The 16,626-nt window shown below is 40.8% G+C and overlaps 1 protein-coding gene across 3 annotated transcripts in view; it reads left to right on the forward strand.

The window, feature by feature from the left end:
• The window catches only part of SORCS1 (sortilin-related VPS10 domain containing receptor 1), a 577,390-nt gene that overhangs the window by 547,270 nt on the left and 13,494 nt on the right, over positions 1–16,626 (forward strand). For all 3 annotated transcript variants that reach the window (XM_010859390.1, XM_010859389.1, XM_010859387.1), the window contains exon 24: positions 8,538–8,637. In XM_010859390.1, the coding sequence (XP_010857692.1) occupies positions 8,538–8,637 (100 nt within the window). The remainder of the gene's footprint in view (positions 1–8,537; positions 8,638–16,626) is intronic.

Below are 16,626 nucleotides of genomic sequence, written 5' to 3' on the forward strand. Positions count from 1 at the left end.
TTAGAGTGTGTGTGTGTGTGTGTGTGTGTGTGTGTGTGTGTGTGTGTATGGGTGTGTGAGAGAGAGGTTCTCTCTCTCCTGCTTGCTTAGATCTTTTTTCTCCCATTCTTCCTTTTAACTTCAGATTACCCATCTCTGTAGTGAGCATTGGGCTTCCCAAGTGGTGCTAGTGGTAACAAACCTGCCTGCCAATGCAAGTAGATATAAGAGACACGGATTCGATCCCTGGGTTGGGAAGATCCCTCAGAGGAGGGCAACCCACTCCAGTATTCTTGGCTACAGGATCCGGAGGACAGAGGAGCTTTGGTGGGCTATGATCCGCATGGTCACCGAGAGTCAGACACGACTGAACCAACTTAACACGCACGCGTAGTGAGGATTATTACTATGATGATGTCATTATTGTTGTTCTTATTCTTCACCCAGTTAAAATGATCAGTCTTGGTCTGGTCACCCTGTTGGAAACTATATGACTTTGGTTTCTCAATGCTCTCTGACAGATATATTAAAAACAGGATTCCTCTCAGACACTAAGTAAATATTAACTTTTTCTCCTTTTAGTACTTGGAGCTTTTCAGTTTACTTAGAATTAACCCATAATCTAGTCCCTTGATCTCTAGTGTCCAAGATAACTCGAGAAACCTCTATCACAGCCTTGTTAGCAACAACCTCAAATTACAACCTGGCCCACCTCCTAGGACATGCCCACCTTTCAACAGTCGCTTTCCCAGTTGGCAGAAGACTCACGTCTATATTTTTTTTTCATGTGCAAACAACAAGTAACAGAGCTGTCAAGGAAAGTCCCAGTGAACCCCATCTCCTAATGAACTGCACTTTAACATCGGACGGCAGGGAACCCGACAACTTTGCGTCTGACTTTGCTCAGCCCTCGCTTTCTGCTTCCGGTTATATTCTGTAAATTATTCTCTGCACCTGCAGTTCAGTGGGAGAAAGAATGGAGTATTTCTTATCACCACACTGCTGATGAGACCTAGAAGGGTGTAGATCCCTATCCAGAGAATTTAGGTTGAGACATGTATATTTGTGCCTCCTCTGGAAATCTTATGGCTTGCCCATGAAATCCAGAATATCATCTTCTCAATATGGAAGAGTCCAGATTTAGGGCCAGCTAAGTTCCCAGGTACCACATCATCGGCACATCTCATTCTCTCTCTAAAATATAGTTTCTAGATGTTTATTTTAGAGAAAATGTAGAAAGAAGAGGCATGTGTTCTCTGAAACCTGGTTTACTTGTGTGAGTGTATATCTTGCTGTCTGTTTTCCCTAGAGTTCTTCTTTCTCTTTATCTTATCTGAGTGTCTTCTCCGGAGACATTCTCAGAGACCTGAGTGAGTGTCCCTGAGGCAGCCAAGTATCATGTACTGATGAGCCATTAATCAGAGACCCTAAGGCAGCTGGCTTGGCTTGCTCGAAAGCTGTGGAACTTAACATTCAGTGGCTTCAGTTCAGATATGTTTTAGATAGCGAGTTCAGATATGTTTTAGAAAGACCACAGGTTTGGAGAAATATAGACCAGGTTTCTAGCTTCAGCTCTTATATCCATTGCTTATATCTTATAGATGAGGAAAATTCAGAAAAGATCAATAATCCAGCCAAAATCACATAATCAATAATACTTGTCTCATAGGATGTTTGATAGATCATTAAAGAAGTGCTACAGCAAAGCCCTTGACCTATAGAGGTTACTCAATAAATGGTAAATAGATAATGGTTACATTTATGGATATTTTGTGATAGGAGAGTATATGAGAAATGCAAAAAATATATATAGGCATATTAAAGACTAGGATAGTCCGCGGCATGCATTGGCAGAAAGAAGATGGTGAAAATAAGGAGAAAAAGATTAATGAATGGAATTACAGGAAAGAACAAAGATACCAGGAAACAGGAAGAACACGTGAATGAGTAACTAGAGGGAAGATGACTCATCTAAGTTATCAGGCAGATGGATGGCATTGAGGGAAAGCAGCAGAGTACCAAGGGAGATTGTAACTTTGGTTAAGGGAATTGCCAATGTAGCAGCCTTATCCAGGAATGAAACTAATTTCAGCGACCCAAACCTAGCATATGAGAAATCAGTGTCTTATGGAAACTGTTATTACCCAGTTAATAAGTACGCTAATGAAATCAGTATGTAAACTAAGCCTTGTGTCCAGAACCAGCAATACCGGTGCTGCCCACAGGAATCCTGTAGTTATGATCCTGAGAGGTCCTTTCATTCTTCTCTCTGATGCAGTCACTTTGAAATTAATGAAGTCAGACCCCAACCGAGAGCTGTGAATTGCCTAAGGAGATGCAACTCTTTAAGGAGAAGGAGATTCTAGTTCTGTTTCTGCAAGTTGAGTTGCCTCCCAAGTCTAGTGGGTCCCCTTGTTCCATCATGCTGCCTGTGTGGATTTGGGTACCACTTGACTTCTGCAAGGCCCCCAGATATCAAGGCTGCTGCCCCAGGAAATGAGCAACAGATGCTTTGCTTTGAGTTTTGTAGGGTTTTTTCCCCTGATGAAATGAACATATATTCTGTTCAAACAGATTTCTCTGGAAATTTGCAGTTATGAGCTTATTTAGTTGGGAAGTCCAGCTCAGGCATGGATAACTCAGAGAGGAAGTATCATCAGCTTACTCCCCTGTCTTCGTCTCTCCTGCTTTCTCTATCTCTTTCTGTTGTGACCACATGAGAAGTCTGCCTAAGAATGAGGCCAGCACATAGGAAGATGAGAATGGCCCCAGGAAGCCCCAGTCTTTTATTTAGTCATCTTACCAATTCCATTCAAAAGACAGTGCCTCTCCCCTGAGTGCACCCCAAAAGCCCAGGGTGATAATTCTCAAAGGCTCGACTTTGGTAAAGTGGAGATGTCTCAACTAGCCTGGTAGTCAGAAGGCTAGGGCTCTGTCAGTGGTAACTCAATGTGTCATACCCTCCCCAGATCAGGAGTTAAGGGAGCCCCTCCTAAATCAAATGGGCTGAGAATAAAGAAGGACATGGGTCCTTAAAGAGAAATATGGGGGGGAGAGAAGGAACTGGAGGCAGGCAAAAGCAACTGACTTCCTTTGTCATAAATTACATAGAAGTTGCAACTGAGTGCAAAGTGAAAACAACAACCAGGACCCCACTCCTTTAAAGGCTGCTCTCTGAATTAGATGGAACTTGGGAAGAGCTGGCTTTATGCTCTCTCTCTCAATACTCTGGCCCCTTTCTTGTAAAGTTACTGCACAGAATTCCCAGCAGGGGAAAAAGTGGGACCTGGCCAGGTGGACCCTGATGACTAGGCGGGCAGGGCCCAAGCAAAGGGCTCTTGGCTCTCCTCCCTTACTTCCTCTAACAGCATTCCCCGGAGAGGACAGATGCTGGCTTAGATCAACTTATCTTGTCTGTGAAATAAATTGAAAATTCCTCACAGTGAGAAGCACTTGACCTTGTTATCTGGATAACGTTGGGCTGGGTTAATCAAGTGACCTCTGTCTGGGAGGGTTCCACCACTCTCGACTTCACATCTCCAGAGAGTGAGAAAAGGCTCACTTGCCCTTAGCTGGCCTCATCAGGGATTAGACCCTCTTGCTACCTGAGGCCAGCTGCTCAGGTGTGGAGCATATCCCACTTCCTGCACCACTGTACTTGCTGGCTTCTCTCTGAGTCCTCAGAGGTGAAAAGCTTTGTATCTGGCTTTCCTGGACGGAGGAAGGGCCATCATGCTGTGTTTGTGATGCTGTGCTGGGGCGATAGGGAGCCTGCATGTTGTCTTGCTGAATCCTTAAAGGGCACAGACATATTTAAAGGAAACATAATGACTATGGACAAAATGTCAACCACCAACAACGAATTTCGTCTTTAATTGTTTGTGTTGTCATATACATTTGACAGGTGCAGAAACCAAAATCCAGGGAAAGAGGAAGTGCCTCTGAAAATGGAACAGGTTATTGGCAATAATTTTAGAAATAAGATTCATTGTGAAATGTAATAAATAATCTTAGACCATTTTCGATATACTCAGTCTGCCCTGTCCAGATTTTTCAAAGAGAGAAATTGTAGAAATATTTTGAAGTTCACAAGGAAAGTCACTAAAATGGGAAGTTATAATCAAAAGAATAGGTAAGAGTTGTGCTGAAAGAATAACAGCAAAAGGAGAAGGAGAGAAGTTTGGAGCTGGTGATGGGGAATTTAGGGAAAGGAAGTGAACTGGGACACATTATTTCTTCATTATGTCATCCAGGAAGAACTTCTTAGACACTGTAGTCAAGCTGATGCTTTGATGCTAACAAAGAACAGAATTGATAAGTAGAAGTCCTGTTTGGCTTCACTGCTTCTTCCATGTATTAAACCAGAAATCATGATAATTGGGAAAGATCTTTCTCTGTTAATTCCAAAAGTAATATCATTCAATCACTCTTTGACGAGGCCTTAATAACCTAACAGGGTCAGGCTTGACTATGTCCATTCCAAGGTAATCCCAGGCAAGTCTCCTAAACTTGGCACCAAAATGTTCCTTAAGTTCAGTAGGGTTTCCATCCCTCCTCGCAACTTCAGATAAGCATTAGTTGTATGGCCCAATATAGCTTTGCCATCGATAAATCTGCTAAAGCCCATTTTCAGTGTGTATTCATGGTTTCACTCTGTACCATTTCTCTGGGTGTCATGTATCATAAATTACTACTTCTCTGCTGTCCTTAAGCTTCATGTTTCAGCATTTGACATTTCCATTCTCATGATCTGAGAGTCGATTTTCCTCTGTTGGTTTCTTTAAGCACTGTTTGGATATTGAATGTGTTCTTTACGTGGTAGTGATCTATTCTGTTGACCAAACATCTCCAGCTCACCATTTCTGGGTACCAGTAGGGTTATACCATGAGGCTCTTCTGTAAGCAGAGCCGGGTGATTAATTCTGGCCAATGAAGTGGGAGCAGAAGTGATGCGTCACTTCCAAGCTGAAGTATTCAAATTTTATCTCTAGAACCCAGAGAACTCTTCTTTCCCCTCCTCTGGTGGTGTGTACAGCTGAGGGGGCTGATCTACCAGCCAGTGTCCCTGTGTGACTATAATGAGCACAGCATCACAGCAGATCCCATGGAGCATTAAGCAGAAAGCACACTTCCTTTGTTTCAAGTCCTCCAAATTGTAACATCGTTACCTCAGCTTGACCCCTGTTCTGATTACCACACTCAAATTTCATGCTTGTAAAGAAGCTGAGAAGGAGAATTGGTGTTTTTCATGTACCTGGTCCCTTCCACAGCACCCTTTTGATAGCATCTTTCCAAGTATTTGTACTGAATTGCCACTGTCTATTTAAGTGGTGGTTTAAATGAAGTGTGGGTTGCACTTGAATCATAGGCATATTCCATCAAATAGGCAGACGCCAAGAATAATAGATTTTTCTTTGCTCATGATTACTTAGCTGAAGGAGAATAGACAATGGAGAGCAGCAGAAGAGGGGTGACTGTACAAAGGTAAATGAAATTTGCTAGGATAACACTTGCACTGCACAGAGAAGGAAAAATGAACAGATTCAGCTTGTTTCAGGAGGACCGATCTCCCAGCAATTACACACCATTTCACTCGAGTCTTTATCATGCAAGCTTGTGTTCTTTCATTTAGGCTGTCACCACGCTGTTCTATAGTCCCAGTTTATTCTATTCTTTTCATGGCCAAAGACTCTCGCAAACATTATAAATTATATTAACTGTTGAATAGGATGTAGCAGTCCTGAGGCTACGGTTAGGAATTGCCTGTAGCTCAAATTGGTCAGATGACACAGGCCTGGTGTTATAAATCATGTGCTTCACAGTTAGATGAGAAATAGAAGCGTAGTTAATGATATACTACAATTTTTTATCTCCTAAATGTGCTCAGCTGGACCTCCTCCTGTATACTTTTTGTGTCTCTGTCAGCTGGCTCGAGGGAAATGTTTTTTTTATGGAAATGCCCTAAGATGAGGAGTCAAACAGAATGAAATTCTAGTCTCAATTCTTCAAATATTAACAGGATAAACGTAAGAGTGTCCTTTAGGCTTCATGTTGCTTTCAATGGAGCTATGTTGTCCTAGGGAAAAAATAGTGAGAAATATGTAACTTTGCCAACAGAAAGTTTTAATGCATAGATATTATACATTATATATTGTATATATGAAAATATATGTAATAATTCACAAATGATGAAAACAATACAGGATAAATGCTTCTGCAGGTGGCATGGAAACATTTAAAATATTGTCAAAATCTGTCAACAGTTTCGTACTCATTTACTTGCATAGAGAAATGCATGGTTCTAATTGAGTTTATTCTTGTATGCAGTGTAAATTTTATTTAGTTCTATTTCTGTGTATAAGTTCTTTTGCACACCACAAAGCATGTTGTTATCTTTTTTGTGTGTTCTTTGATGCAAGTGAAATCCATGAAATATACTTTCTCTGCTACCATTTTTGCATAGCCTGTTTAATTTTGTAAATGATACAGATAAAACCAATGAAGCAATGTTATAAACCAGAACAAATTTGGGAAGTTAATTATTTTCTTCATGGGACTCTCCTGGAGATTATAAATTAGAAGTATGTTGTTCAGATGAACACTTTTCTAGTTTCTCATCTATATCTCTTTCTTGAGGAAGAAACATTGTCAGGAAGAAGAAATACATATCACTTCAGCAAGTTGGAAGAGAGAAGTCTTTCTCATGCATATATACAGTCCCATTTTGTTCATGGGATGGACTCTGAAAAACAGGACAATTTCTTAATTACTTCCGATATTTTCTTATTCAAGTTAAGGTATTTTTTCTGCAAATACAATTACAAATGTATGTGCACAAATGTATGTGTATGTACATGTGTATGTGCATCAGCATATTAATTTTATACATGATTATATATTTCACACATATATACATACACATTTCTCTGTGTGTATGTTTATTTAAGAGCCAAACCTTTCTGTTTAACCTCTACTAAAAATGCACTATCAAATTCTTAGAAAGATCTTACTGATTGAATGATAAGAATAAGATAGAATAGGAACTTGCACACCGTACCACTTTACAGAACACAGAGGAAAACCATTCTACACAATCTGTGTTAGAAATCTACTCGTCCTGTAAACCTTGAGCATTCTGGAAGTTTCTCATTACCCAGGAAAAAGAGTAGCTTATATAGAAAGAATAAAGCTGTTTCAACATAATTTTATCACAACCTTGTTTTCCTGCACAGTCTGCTAACTGGAAATATTTGAGAGGCTGAGCTTGAACTGGATCCCAGGTGCGTGACATGGGTCACGGGTCACTGACAGTCATCCCAAGTTCCTGCTGTTAAGCAGAGAAGTTCATGTGCAGGGCAGTTCAGTTCCAGTTCAGTTCCATCACTGAGCAGGGACCTCTGCGAGAGACTCTGTGCTTGAAAACAAAGCTGTCAGGCCCTGCTTAATTGATAAAAGGATCAAAGGTGTCATTTTGGCAACTCAGTGGACTGAGTGAAAGTCCATAAATATAAAAAGAAAACTAATTTAAGAATTTAACTAGCAGAATGATATTCAGAAAGCATCTAACTAGACTTAAATAGCATATGAAATAGAACATTACATTGGTTCTTCGAACATTAGAAATGAGGCAAGGAGACCAGATAATAGGAGTGTGGTTTTCTCTGATAGCTTTTCACAAATTACTCAGAAGGATGAGTGAAACAGCAGATTGATCTGGTTTTTTACTTTAAAAACATGAACAGTTTTACCTTGTCTAGAAAACCTTGCCTTATACCGTTACTACCTAAAATGAAGTCCTTTGTCATTTGTTGGAGTTAAATATTTCATGGCCCAGAATTCTGGGGGTGTGCCCGGTACAGATGCATCAGCCTGAGGATGCATGAAACAAGAGTCAGCCAACACGTTAAGTTGTGGTTATGCTTTGTTTCAAATGTATAATTTATTATATATTTGAAATAAATACATACAGGGAAGCCTGACCTGCTACGGTTCATGGGGGCTCTCAAAGAGTCGAACACGACCTAGCAACTGCACTACAACATCATAAGCTATTATTTTAGTAGAACAATATTTATCATCAACAAATACCCATGAACTACCTATTCTTGGAAAGTTGGGTAAGAGGAGGGAAGCAAAATAGGGAATAACATGGAGTTTACTATTAAAAAGTAAAATAAATGGGTCTGAATCTCATCAGAACTTGTAAATTCTACATATTTGCTTCTTTTAAGTCCTTGTGTATAACAAATGCACTCTCAAAGAAACCCAGGGTGATTTTTTAAAACTAATACCATGGTAATTTTTTAACCGTAGAAATGATCTGATTTCCTAATTGTTTGTCCTATTTTGTAGCAATTTGAATATAAAGTCAAGCCATGCTTAGAAAATAATTCTATCTGCATATTTTGGACTAAAAACTTAAAATCATATACAACTCACTTATATCACTCCCAGGTATAATATCAGGATGCCTTGATCAGCATGGTAAATATTGCTCAGCATGTTTGTATATCGTCGCTGTGACAACTTCAGTGGCACTCACTCACTTTTCCTTTCAGATATCAGAACTGATGATTCACAAGCTCAACCAAAACTCTGTGCACTTTGAGCTGAAGCCGGGGGTCCAAGTCCTTGTCCACGCAGCCCACTTAACAGCAGGTCAGTGTTCCCATCCCTGGGTTCTGGCTAGTGGCTCTGGCAGAAGGGGATCCCAATTTGTTTCAGCAAAACAAGACTAACTGGTGTCACTGCTGATCAGAAATAGGGCTTCGTTCTTTGGAGGTTCTTTTGCTTGTCTTGTTTTTGTTTTTTTTTTTTGCCTTAATGGGGACCAGCAAGGTGAGAGAAAAAGTTGATTTTCCTGCCTGGTTCATGGCAAAAACCATCAGTGAATCACTTAAAATTCCCTCAAATAATAGCATATTTCATCTTACAGAAATCTTGAAAATAAAGTTAACTTTACAAATAATGTTTTTTTTTTTTTTCTGGTCTTTCTGTAAGACTTTATTTTTAAATCATTCATGCTATGAAGAATTTTCTTTCAGTTTGGGATAAAGAGGCACAATAGAAATAGCTGGGACTTAGAAGCTGTCCAGGGCCATAGCCAGGAGCTGAACCCCAGGCTTGTCAGTATCTTACAAATGAATGAATGTCACTGAATTTCTGTCTCTTCACTTGTACAAGATGATGGGGAAAATATTCTTCCTAAGGCCATATAGAAGTCTCAATAGTAATTCAGGTAGTTCCAAGTATATAGAAATAGATATTATTGTGCTATATTAATAATAAATTAACACCAGGTATTGGGTCCTTATTTTTGCAGAGTGCTATACTGGTGTTGCATAAAGGCCAGCAGGCAGTGGCCTTTGCCTTCAGAAGTATAATCTAGTTGTGGTGTTTCAGAGTTTGGTGGTGACCATGGTGGTGGTACTTTGGGGTGGGGGAAGTGGGCAGTGGGGGGATCTCTGAACAAGTGAAATGCATAAATGCCTTTACAGAGAGGCAGTAGCACATTTCTGAGTGCCTGGACTTTGCAGTTTTGCAGCCAGACCATCGGTTTCGGTCTTGCTCCATCACTTTCTTAGTATATAGACTCTGAGAGGAGACTTCTCTACAGCATCTGGAACAATGGAATTGTGTGAGGGTCAAGTTAGTTTAGGTTACACACATAGGGTAATGCCTGGTGCAGAGTCAAGTGTTATTTTTCCTTTTATCCTTTTTCATTATTAACAATCAAAGTTTTATGAGAAACTTAAAGCAGTTGTAAATTGCAGCCAGTCAAAATGACACAGGAAAGCTTCATAGAGGAGGTGGTCTTTGGGTCAGACCTTGAAAATTGGATAGGATTGAACTGAAGAGATTATTCCAAGCATAATCTTGGAGTAATCAGGGAAGGAACATGAAAGCCCTGAATAAGTAGAGACAAGGAGCAGGTTTTTCCAATTCCATTCTCTGGTTTCCTGGAGGTTCCGGGAGGTGTGCTTAGGTCTAGAAGAAGGCCAAGCAGGTTGGCCACTGGCCTCTTTTCTACTTGGATTCCATCTTTTTACTTTATTAGGATTTCATAAAATGTTTTTCCTTAGAAAAAAGAAAAAAATGCTGACTTAAAAAACAAACATATAAAAGTCACTGTGCTAAGCACGGGACATGGAGGTGAAAGGTGGAAATATGCCAGGCTGAGCTATTTCTTCTTCCTGTGGTGGACTCTGGGAAGCCGTGGAGACCTAGGAGCAGAGATGTGACTGATTCAGAGTCACCTGAGAAAGGTGACTCTTAGGAGCAAGGATGGAGTAGAGCCAGCTTGCTATGCTGCAGCAAATGGATATAGTCAGTTGCATCCATCAACAGACATTTATTGAGTTGCTGGCTACTCTGAGCCAAGAAGTGTTCTCAGCATGAGATAGAGCCTCTGCCTTCATGAAGATTCCATCAGTGGAGAAGGCTGGGCAGGTAACACATTGAAAGTGACACTTTACAAATCATACTGATGGTAAAAGGTACTGAAGAAAATAAGAAAATATAAGAGAGTAGAAAGGGACTTCCCCAGTGGCCCAATGGTAAAGTATCCGCCTGCCATGCAAGAGACACAGGTTTGATCCCTAGGCCGGAAAGATCCCCTCAAGTAGGAAATGGCAACCCACTCCAGTGTTCTTGCCTGGAGAATCCCCATGCACAGAGGAGTCTGACAGGCTACAGTCCATGGACGCGCAAAGAGTTGGGCATGACTGAGCACGCGCACAGAGAGTAGAAAACAATGGAGCACCTATGAGGGCAGCTTGTAAGCCTAAGGCCTGAACAAACTGACCGCAGAGCGTTTGATGATCTTCTTGGCCGTTTCCTGCCAAGAAGATTGGCCTTTGATCTTTGGTGAGCAGTGGTGGCACATGGCAGTTACACATAGTTGGTTAAACTGGAAAACAAACTCCAGAAACATCCCTTGTCATCAGCCCAGTGGCCAAGCCACTGACAGTTGTTATCATATCACTCTCCAAAGATGGTTTGATTAGTTTCCTAAAGTTGCATCTTACTTTATATATTAGTTAAGGATGCCTTTCTGTGATGACATCTGGGATCCAGAATTTAAAAAAAAAAAAAATCCAGAAAGTGGCTAATGATCTGAAACTGCTTTGACCAGCGACTTGGCCTGGAAAATGGATATAGCAAAGGCACCCATGGATCCGTAGTTCCATGGAGGAAAGAAAGGTCATTCCTGATAACCAGGAAAAAATAATTCCACGGGTCTAAGTTCCAGTTGGCAAAGAGTAAAGCAAAGTTGGGAAGATGTAGAAAATTTATCCAATTAATATTCATGCTTCATCCTGTAGCTGGAGATCAGTACTCAGATCCCTCAGAGAAGGGGCTGGCAAAAGGGAGTGTATTACTGGGAACTTAGGTAAGCATGCTGAGATTAGAAGGACAGACCTCTGCAACATAGATGTGTATTCTGCAGGGTTGCCAAGGGAACAAAAGGAAACTGGAGTTTGAGGCAAAAGCCCGAACTTAGACTGAGCCATTTTGGAGAGAGTGAGAAAATTATCTGGCTTCCAGTCATCCAGGCTGTCCCAGGTTCTTCTGAAAGTATCTCTCATACACCTTTGACAGTGTAATTTGAAACCTGATTACCTGGCCTTTTGTGCTTCCTAGGATGGCCATAGTGAACGTGTATGTGGGTAATCAGCTCCCGTTTGAAGAATAAAAGAAGAGACTGTCAAGGGCTGACATAGGAATTGAGTCTTGGAAATTTTCGCTGTATTGATTTTAGCCATGTTGTCATAATAGCGTTAGGACTGGCAGTTCCAAGGGAGAGAGGTACAAAGTCGATTTCAGCCAGGCTTTCATATGCAAAAGGCAAGGCTTGTGTTAAGGCTGGCACTCTTCAATGACTGACGAGAAAGTAGAATATAGGAGTGATCAGTTTCATGTTGGAGATTGTTCCTAAGGTAACTCTACCTACCTGATTTTTTGTTTTTAACTGTTTGAACAGAGGGTAGATAGACTATGGTATCAAGGCAGTGGAGGGAATTCTCCTTTCACACATAGGAAATTTGGCATGTTGGGTAGGTGATCAGTTGGATGAGAGAGTTGCCACCATTTGTTTAAGTTGACATTAACACATCCATATTGGGATGGCTAGGAAGAGAAAGCAGAAAAATATCCCCTTTCTTGCCTGGGGGAAAGAAGACATGATGAGGAAGAGAATTTGATGCCGAACTTTCACCTAAGCTCCCTTCCCTTTCCTTTCATCCCCCTTACAGGCAGGAGAAAACAAAAATAAAATACAATCTCAAAAAAGGGAAGAAGGACCACTGCTTGCAACATTTCATGTCTCATAAGCAGGATTGCTAATACCTTCCCAGGGACCATTCCAGCACACCGCTGCATACCATTAATTGCTTAGCAGATGTTCAACAGCCTTCTTTTAAAAATATTTGAGCCAGAGTATATTGCTGGTGGGAGGGGCAATGCATAATTTGGTTTGTCTCCAAGGAAAAAGAACTGTCTCCTTTCAGGAATTTACTAGCCTTGCTTTGTTTTTCAAATTCAGTTCCCTGTTTGCTTTTATGGGAACACAAGGTAAGCGTTTCCAGGTACCTGGATGTCATTAGAGACAGGATTTCGTTTGTTTCCCCCACATGTTCTGATTGGGAATTCATTAAATTTGGTATCTAAGTGAGCTAAACTTTGAATGCAGTCCTTGTTTTGTTTTTAGCTCTTCCCGTGCTTCTCAGTTTCTGTACAATTCCTCCTGGGGTCCTCACCGCTCGTGACAGCGGCATTCCTGAAACTCTCTTGAAGTAAAGATTTCAGATTGTGTGAGAATAAGAAGGGATGAGGAGCTGTTATCAAGAAGTTTTAGAGAGGGCCATGCCTTGAGTGGCTCTCTTTGGCTCTTAGGACCCCGTGGCAGCTGGCGTCATGTTTAGCAGACAGAGGGAGTATGACTCAGCCAAGCTGGGGGCTAGACGGAAGCACTGGTGTTTTGATGGAAGTGTACTTTTGCTCATGGTATTCCCAATTGGAGCATTACTTCCCTTTCTCTAATTTTCTACATCGTTTAAGTGTCTTTCTATTTTAAGGCTCAGCTCAATGTTAACCTTTACATGTTGTTTTTCTGGAACCCTTTACCTGGATATCATCTATCCCTTGTCAGAACTCACATGGGTTTTTTTAAGCTCTGTCTGATCCTCATCCTCTCTCCTATTTAATTTCCTGAGGATACAGTTCACCATGTCTTTGTAGTGTCTCTATCATTGTATCTAGCACAGAAAATTGCATATATCATGTCTTCAGTAAATATTGCTTTTACAAATAATTAGAGATTTAATTAATTTATAAACTGTAGTTCAGTTCAGTCACTCAGTCATGTCTGACTCTTTGCAACCCCATGAACTGCAACACGCCAGGCTTCCCTGTCCATTACCAACTCCCGGAGCTTGCTCAGACTCATGTCCATTGAGTCAGTAATGCCATCCAACCATCTCATCCTCTGTCATCCCTTTCTCCTCCCACCTCCAAACTTTCCCAGCATCAGGTCTTTTCAAATGAGTCAGTTTTTCAGATCAGGTAGCCGAAGTATTGGAGCTTCAGCTTCAGCATCAGTCCTTCCAGTGAATATTCAGAACTGATTTCCTTTAGGATGGACTGGCTGGATCTCCTTGCAGTCCAAGGGACTCTCAAGAATCTTATCCAACACCACAATTTAAAAGCATCAATTCTTCAGCACTTAGCTTTCTTTATAGTCCAACTCTCATATCCATACACAACTACTGAAAAAACCATAGCTTGGACTAAATGGACCTTTGTTAGCAAAGTAATGTCTCTGCTTTTTAATATGCTGTCTAGGTTGGTCATAACTTTTCTTCCAAGGAATAAGCGTCTTTTAATTTCCTGGCTGCAGTCACCATCTGCAGTGATTTGGGAGCCCCCCAAAATAAAGTCTGTCACTGTTTCCATTGTTTCCCCATCTATTTTCCATGAAGTGATGGGGCCAGATGCCATGATCTTAGTTTTCTGAATGCTGAATTTTAAGCCAGCTTTTTCTCTCTTCTCTTTCACTTTCATCAAGAGGCTCTTTAGATCTTCTTCACTTTCTGCCATAAGGGTGGTGTCATCTACATGTATGAGGTTATTGATATTTCTCCTGCCAATCTGGATTCCAGCTTGTGCTTCATTCAGCCTGGCATTTCGCATGATGTACTCTGCATATAAGTTAAATAAGCAGGGTAACAAGATACAGCCTTTGACTAGGTGGATCACAACAAACTGGAAAATTCTTCAAGAGATGAGAATATCAGATCACCTTACCTGCCTCCTGAGAAATCTGTATGCATGTCAAGAAGCAACAGTTAGAACTGGACATAGAACAACAGACTGGTCCAAATCGGAAAAGGAGTACAACAAGGCTGTATAACCTGTAGAGATAGGTTCAAAACTCTCATCTTCTTGGTTATCCTTTGGATTCAGTGTGTTGGTCTATGAACCGGTCTCCATGACATGTTATAATGTGTGTGTGTGTGTTAGCCACTCAGTCATGTCTGATTTTGTGATCCCATGGAATATAGCTGTCCAGGCTCCTCTGTCCATGGAATTTTCCTGGCAAGAATACTAGAATGGTTTGCCATTCCTTTCTCCAGGAGTCCTGTTTTAATACCTCTTACCCAATAATGGGGGAGTCTTGCCTTCATTTAAATAGTAAGCTTCCCAGGAAAACCCACCTCTGTGCTTTCCTTATGTCAGATATATTTTTTAAGATGTTTGATAGTTGTTGATATGTATGTTGTAGAAAATGGGTGAGTTGAAGGAAAATTGGAGCTCTATAAAGGAGAAGACCTAAAGACAATGGGAGAGGGACTGACAAGAGAGATGTTCCTGAAAGATACAGAAGCAAATTTAACTTATTGGCCATTATTTCACCAGAATAGTAAAATAAGGAGCAAAGCAAGCTCTGTCTCCCTTCATGACAGAGCTCAGGGTCTCAAACCTTAGATCACACTACACTTACCTGATCAAACAAACCATACCTTCTTCACATCTTTTGTAACGTCTCCCTTGAGTTCTCGCTTATCCATGTTTTTACCCTGGCCTTCTTTTTATTGATTGATTGACTGACTGATTTTCTCCTGTATTTTAAGAGCTATGATGTGTGATGTAGGGATGGTTTAGGGAGAGTTTTTCCAACAAGACTCACAGGAAGTCTTGGGATCTGCTGCAGAATATTTGATGCCTGTAGGTAATTACAGCAGAACAAGCCTGGGCTGTTAACAAAATATCCCTAAAATACCAATAGTTTTCTCATTGCTTCTGGTAACTTGGGATTTACTCAAGGGCACACAGTTCATTTCCAGTTTATCATCTTACTTCTCCACATGACTCTGTACCTCACTATGCAATGATTCCTTTAAAACTATGGTTTTTCCAGAGATATGAAATAAACCAGTACTCTTGCTCAATGTACACTGGCTTGATCTGGGGCCCAAATACTAGTTGCATGAAGCTTTCCTAATTTTAAATCAAGAGGATGAAAAGCATTGCATGTGGAAGATTCAATAAAAATGAGCCTTCATGCTGAATAGGAGTTCAGTCAAAGCAGAGAAAATAAACCTGCCAGATTGAGGGGCTATGCTGAGCAGAAGCAGAACAAAGTTAGGTTTATGTGTAAAGTGATCCATAGTATGACATGTGTGTGGCATTTAGATACATACCCTCAAATATTCCTAACTGGATATTAACTGAAGATATAATTATGAGCAGAGGAAAGAGAGAGGGATACAATTCACAGGAATTAAATGTGTCATTATTTGACATGTCATTTATATTATACACTTTGTTCATCATCCATGCATAATGTGAGAAGACTCTCATCAACACATGTTTAGTTTACTGTCGCAAAGTATGATACACATGATAAAGGAAAGAAGGGGCAGATAAATGGATTTTCTAAGACCATAGGCCAACAGCCAATAATCCTTTCTCATTTTACAAAGTATTTACCCACTTTACAAGGATTTTTCAACTCTAGTAGCAAGAGATGGTCATTTATTTGATAGAGTTGGAAACCTAGAATCTCTTTTATAGTTGCCAAAGCAGATAACTGTCACGGTCATGTTGGTTTGGTGCTAGTGTTAGTCACTTAGTCATGTCTGACTCTTTGCGGCCCCCTGGACTGTAACCCACCTGGCTCCTCTGTCCATGGAATTTCCCAGGCAAGAATACTGGAGTGGGTTGCCATTCCCTTCTCCAGGGGATCTTTCTCCCAACCTTAGGATTGAACCCAGGTCTTCTGCATTGCAGGCATATTCTTTATGACACCAGAGAAGCAAGTGTCATAAAACAGACAAGAGGTGGTGCTGCTGGTTTAGTCATTAAGTCATGTACAAGTCTTGTGACCCTGTGGACTGTAGCCTGCCCAGCTTCTCTGTCCGCAGGATTCTCCAGGCAAGAATACTGGAGTGGATTGCCATTTCCTTCTCCGAAACAGACAAGTAAAGAACCATAGTAGGAAGCTGGGACTAGGAGGTGGGCACTCAGGTGAAGAGGCCAGGACCAGACCTCGCTTTAAACTGTGAGCTTTAGTTTATCACCTTTTAGTAGATTGCCAGGTGAAGGGAACCTGCTGACAGGTAATAAACTAAAGTTTTAATTGCTGAT

This window comes from Bison bison, unplaced genomic scaffold, assembly GCF_000754665.1.
Source record: "Bison bison bison isolate TAMUID 2011002044 unplaced genomic scaffold, Bison_UMD1.0 scf7180017864456, whole genome shotgun sequence".
NCBI lineage: Eukaryota > Metazoa > Chordata > Mammalia > Artiodactyla > Bovidae > Bison > Bison bison.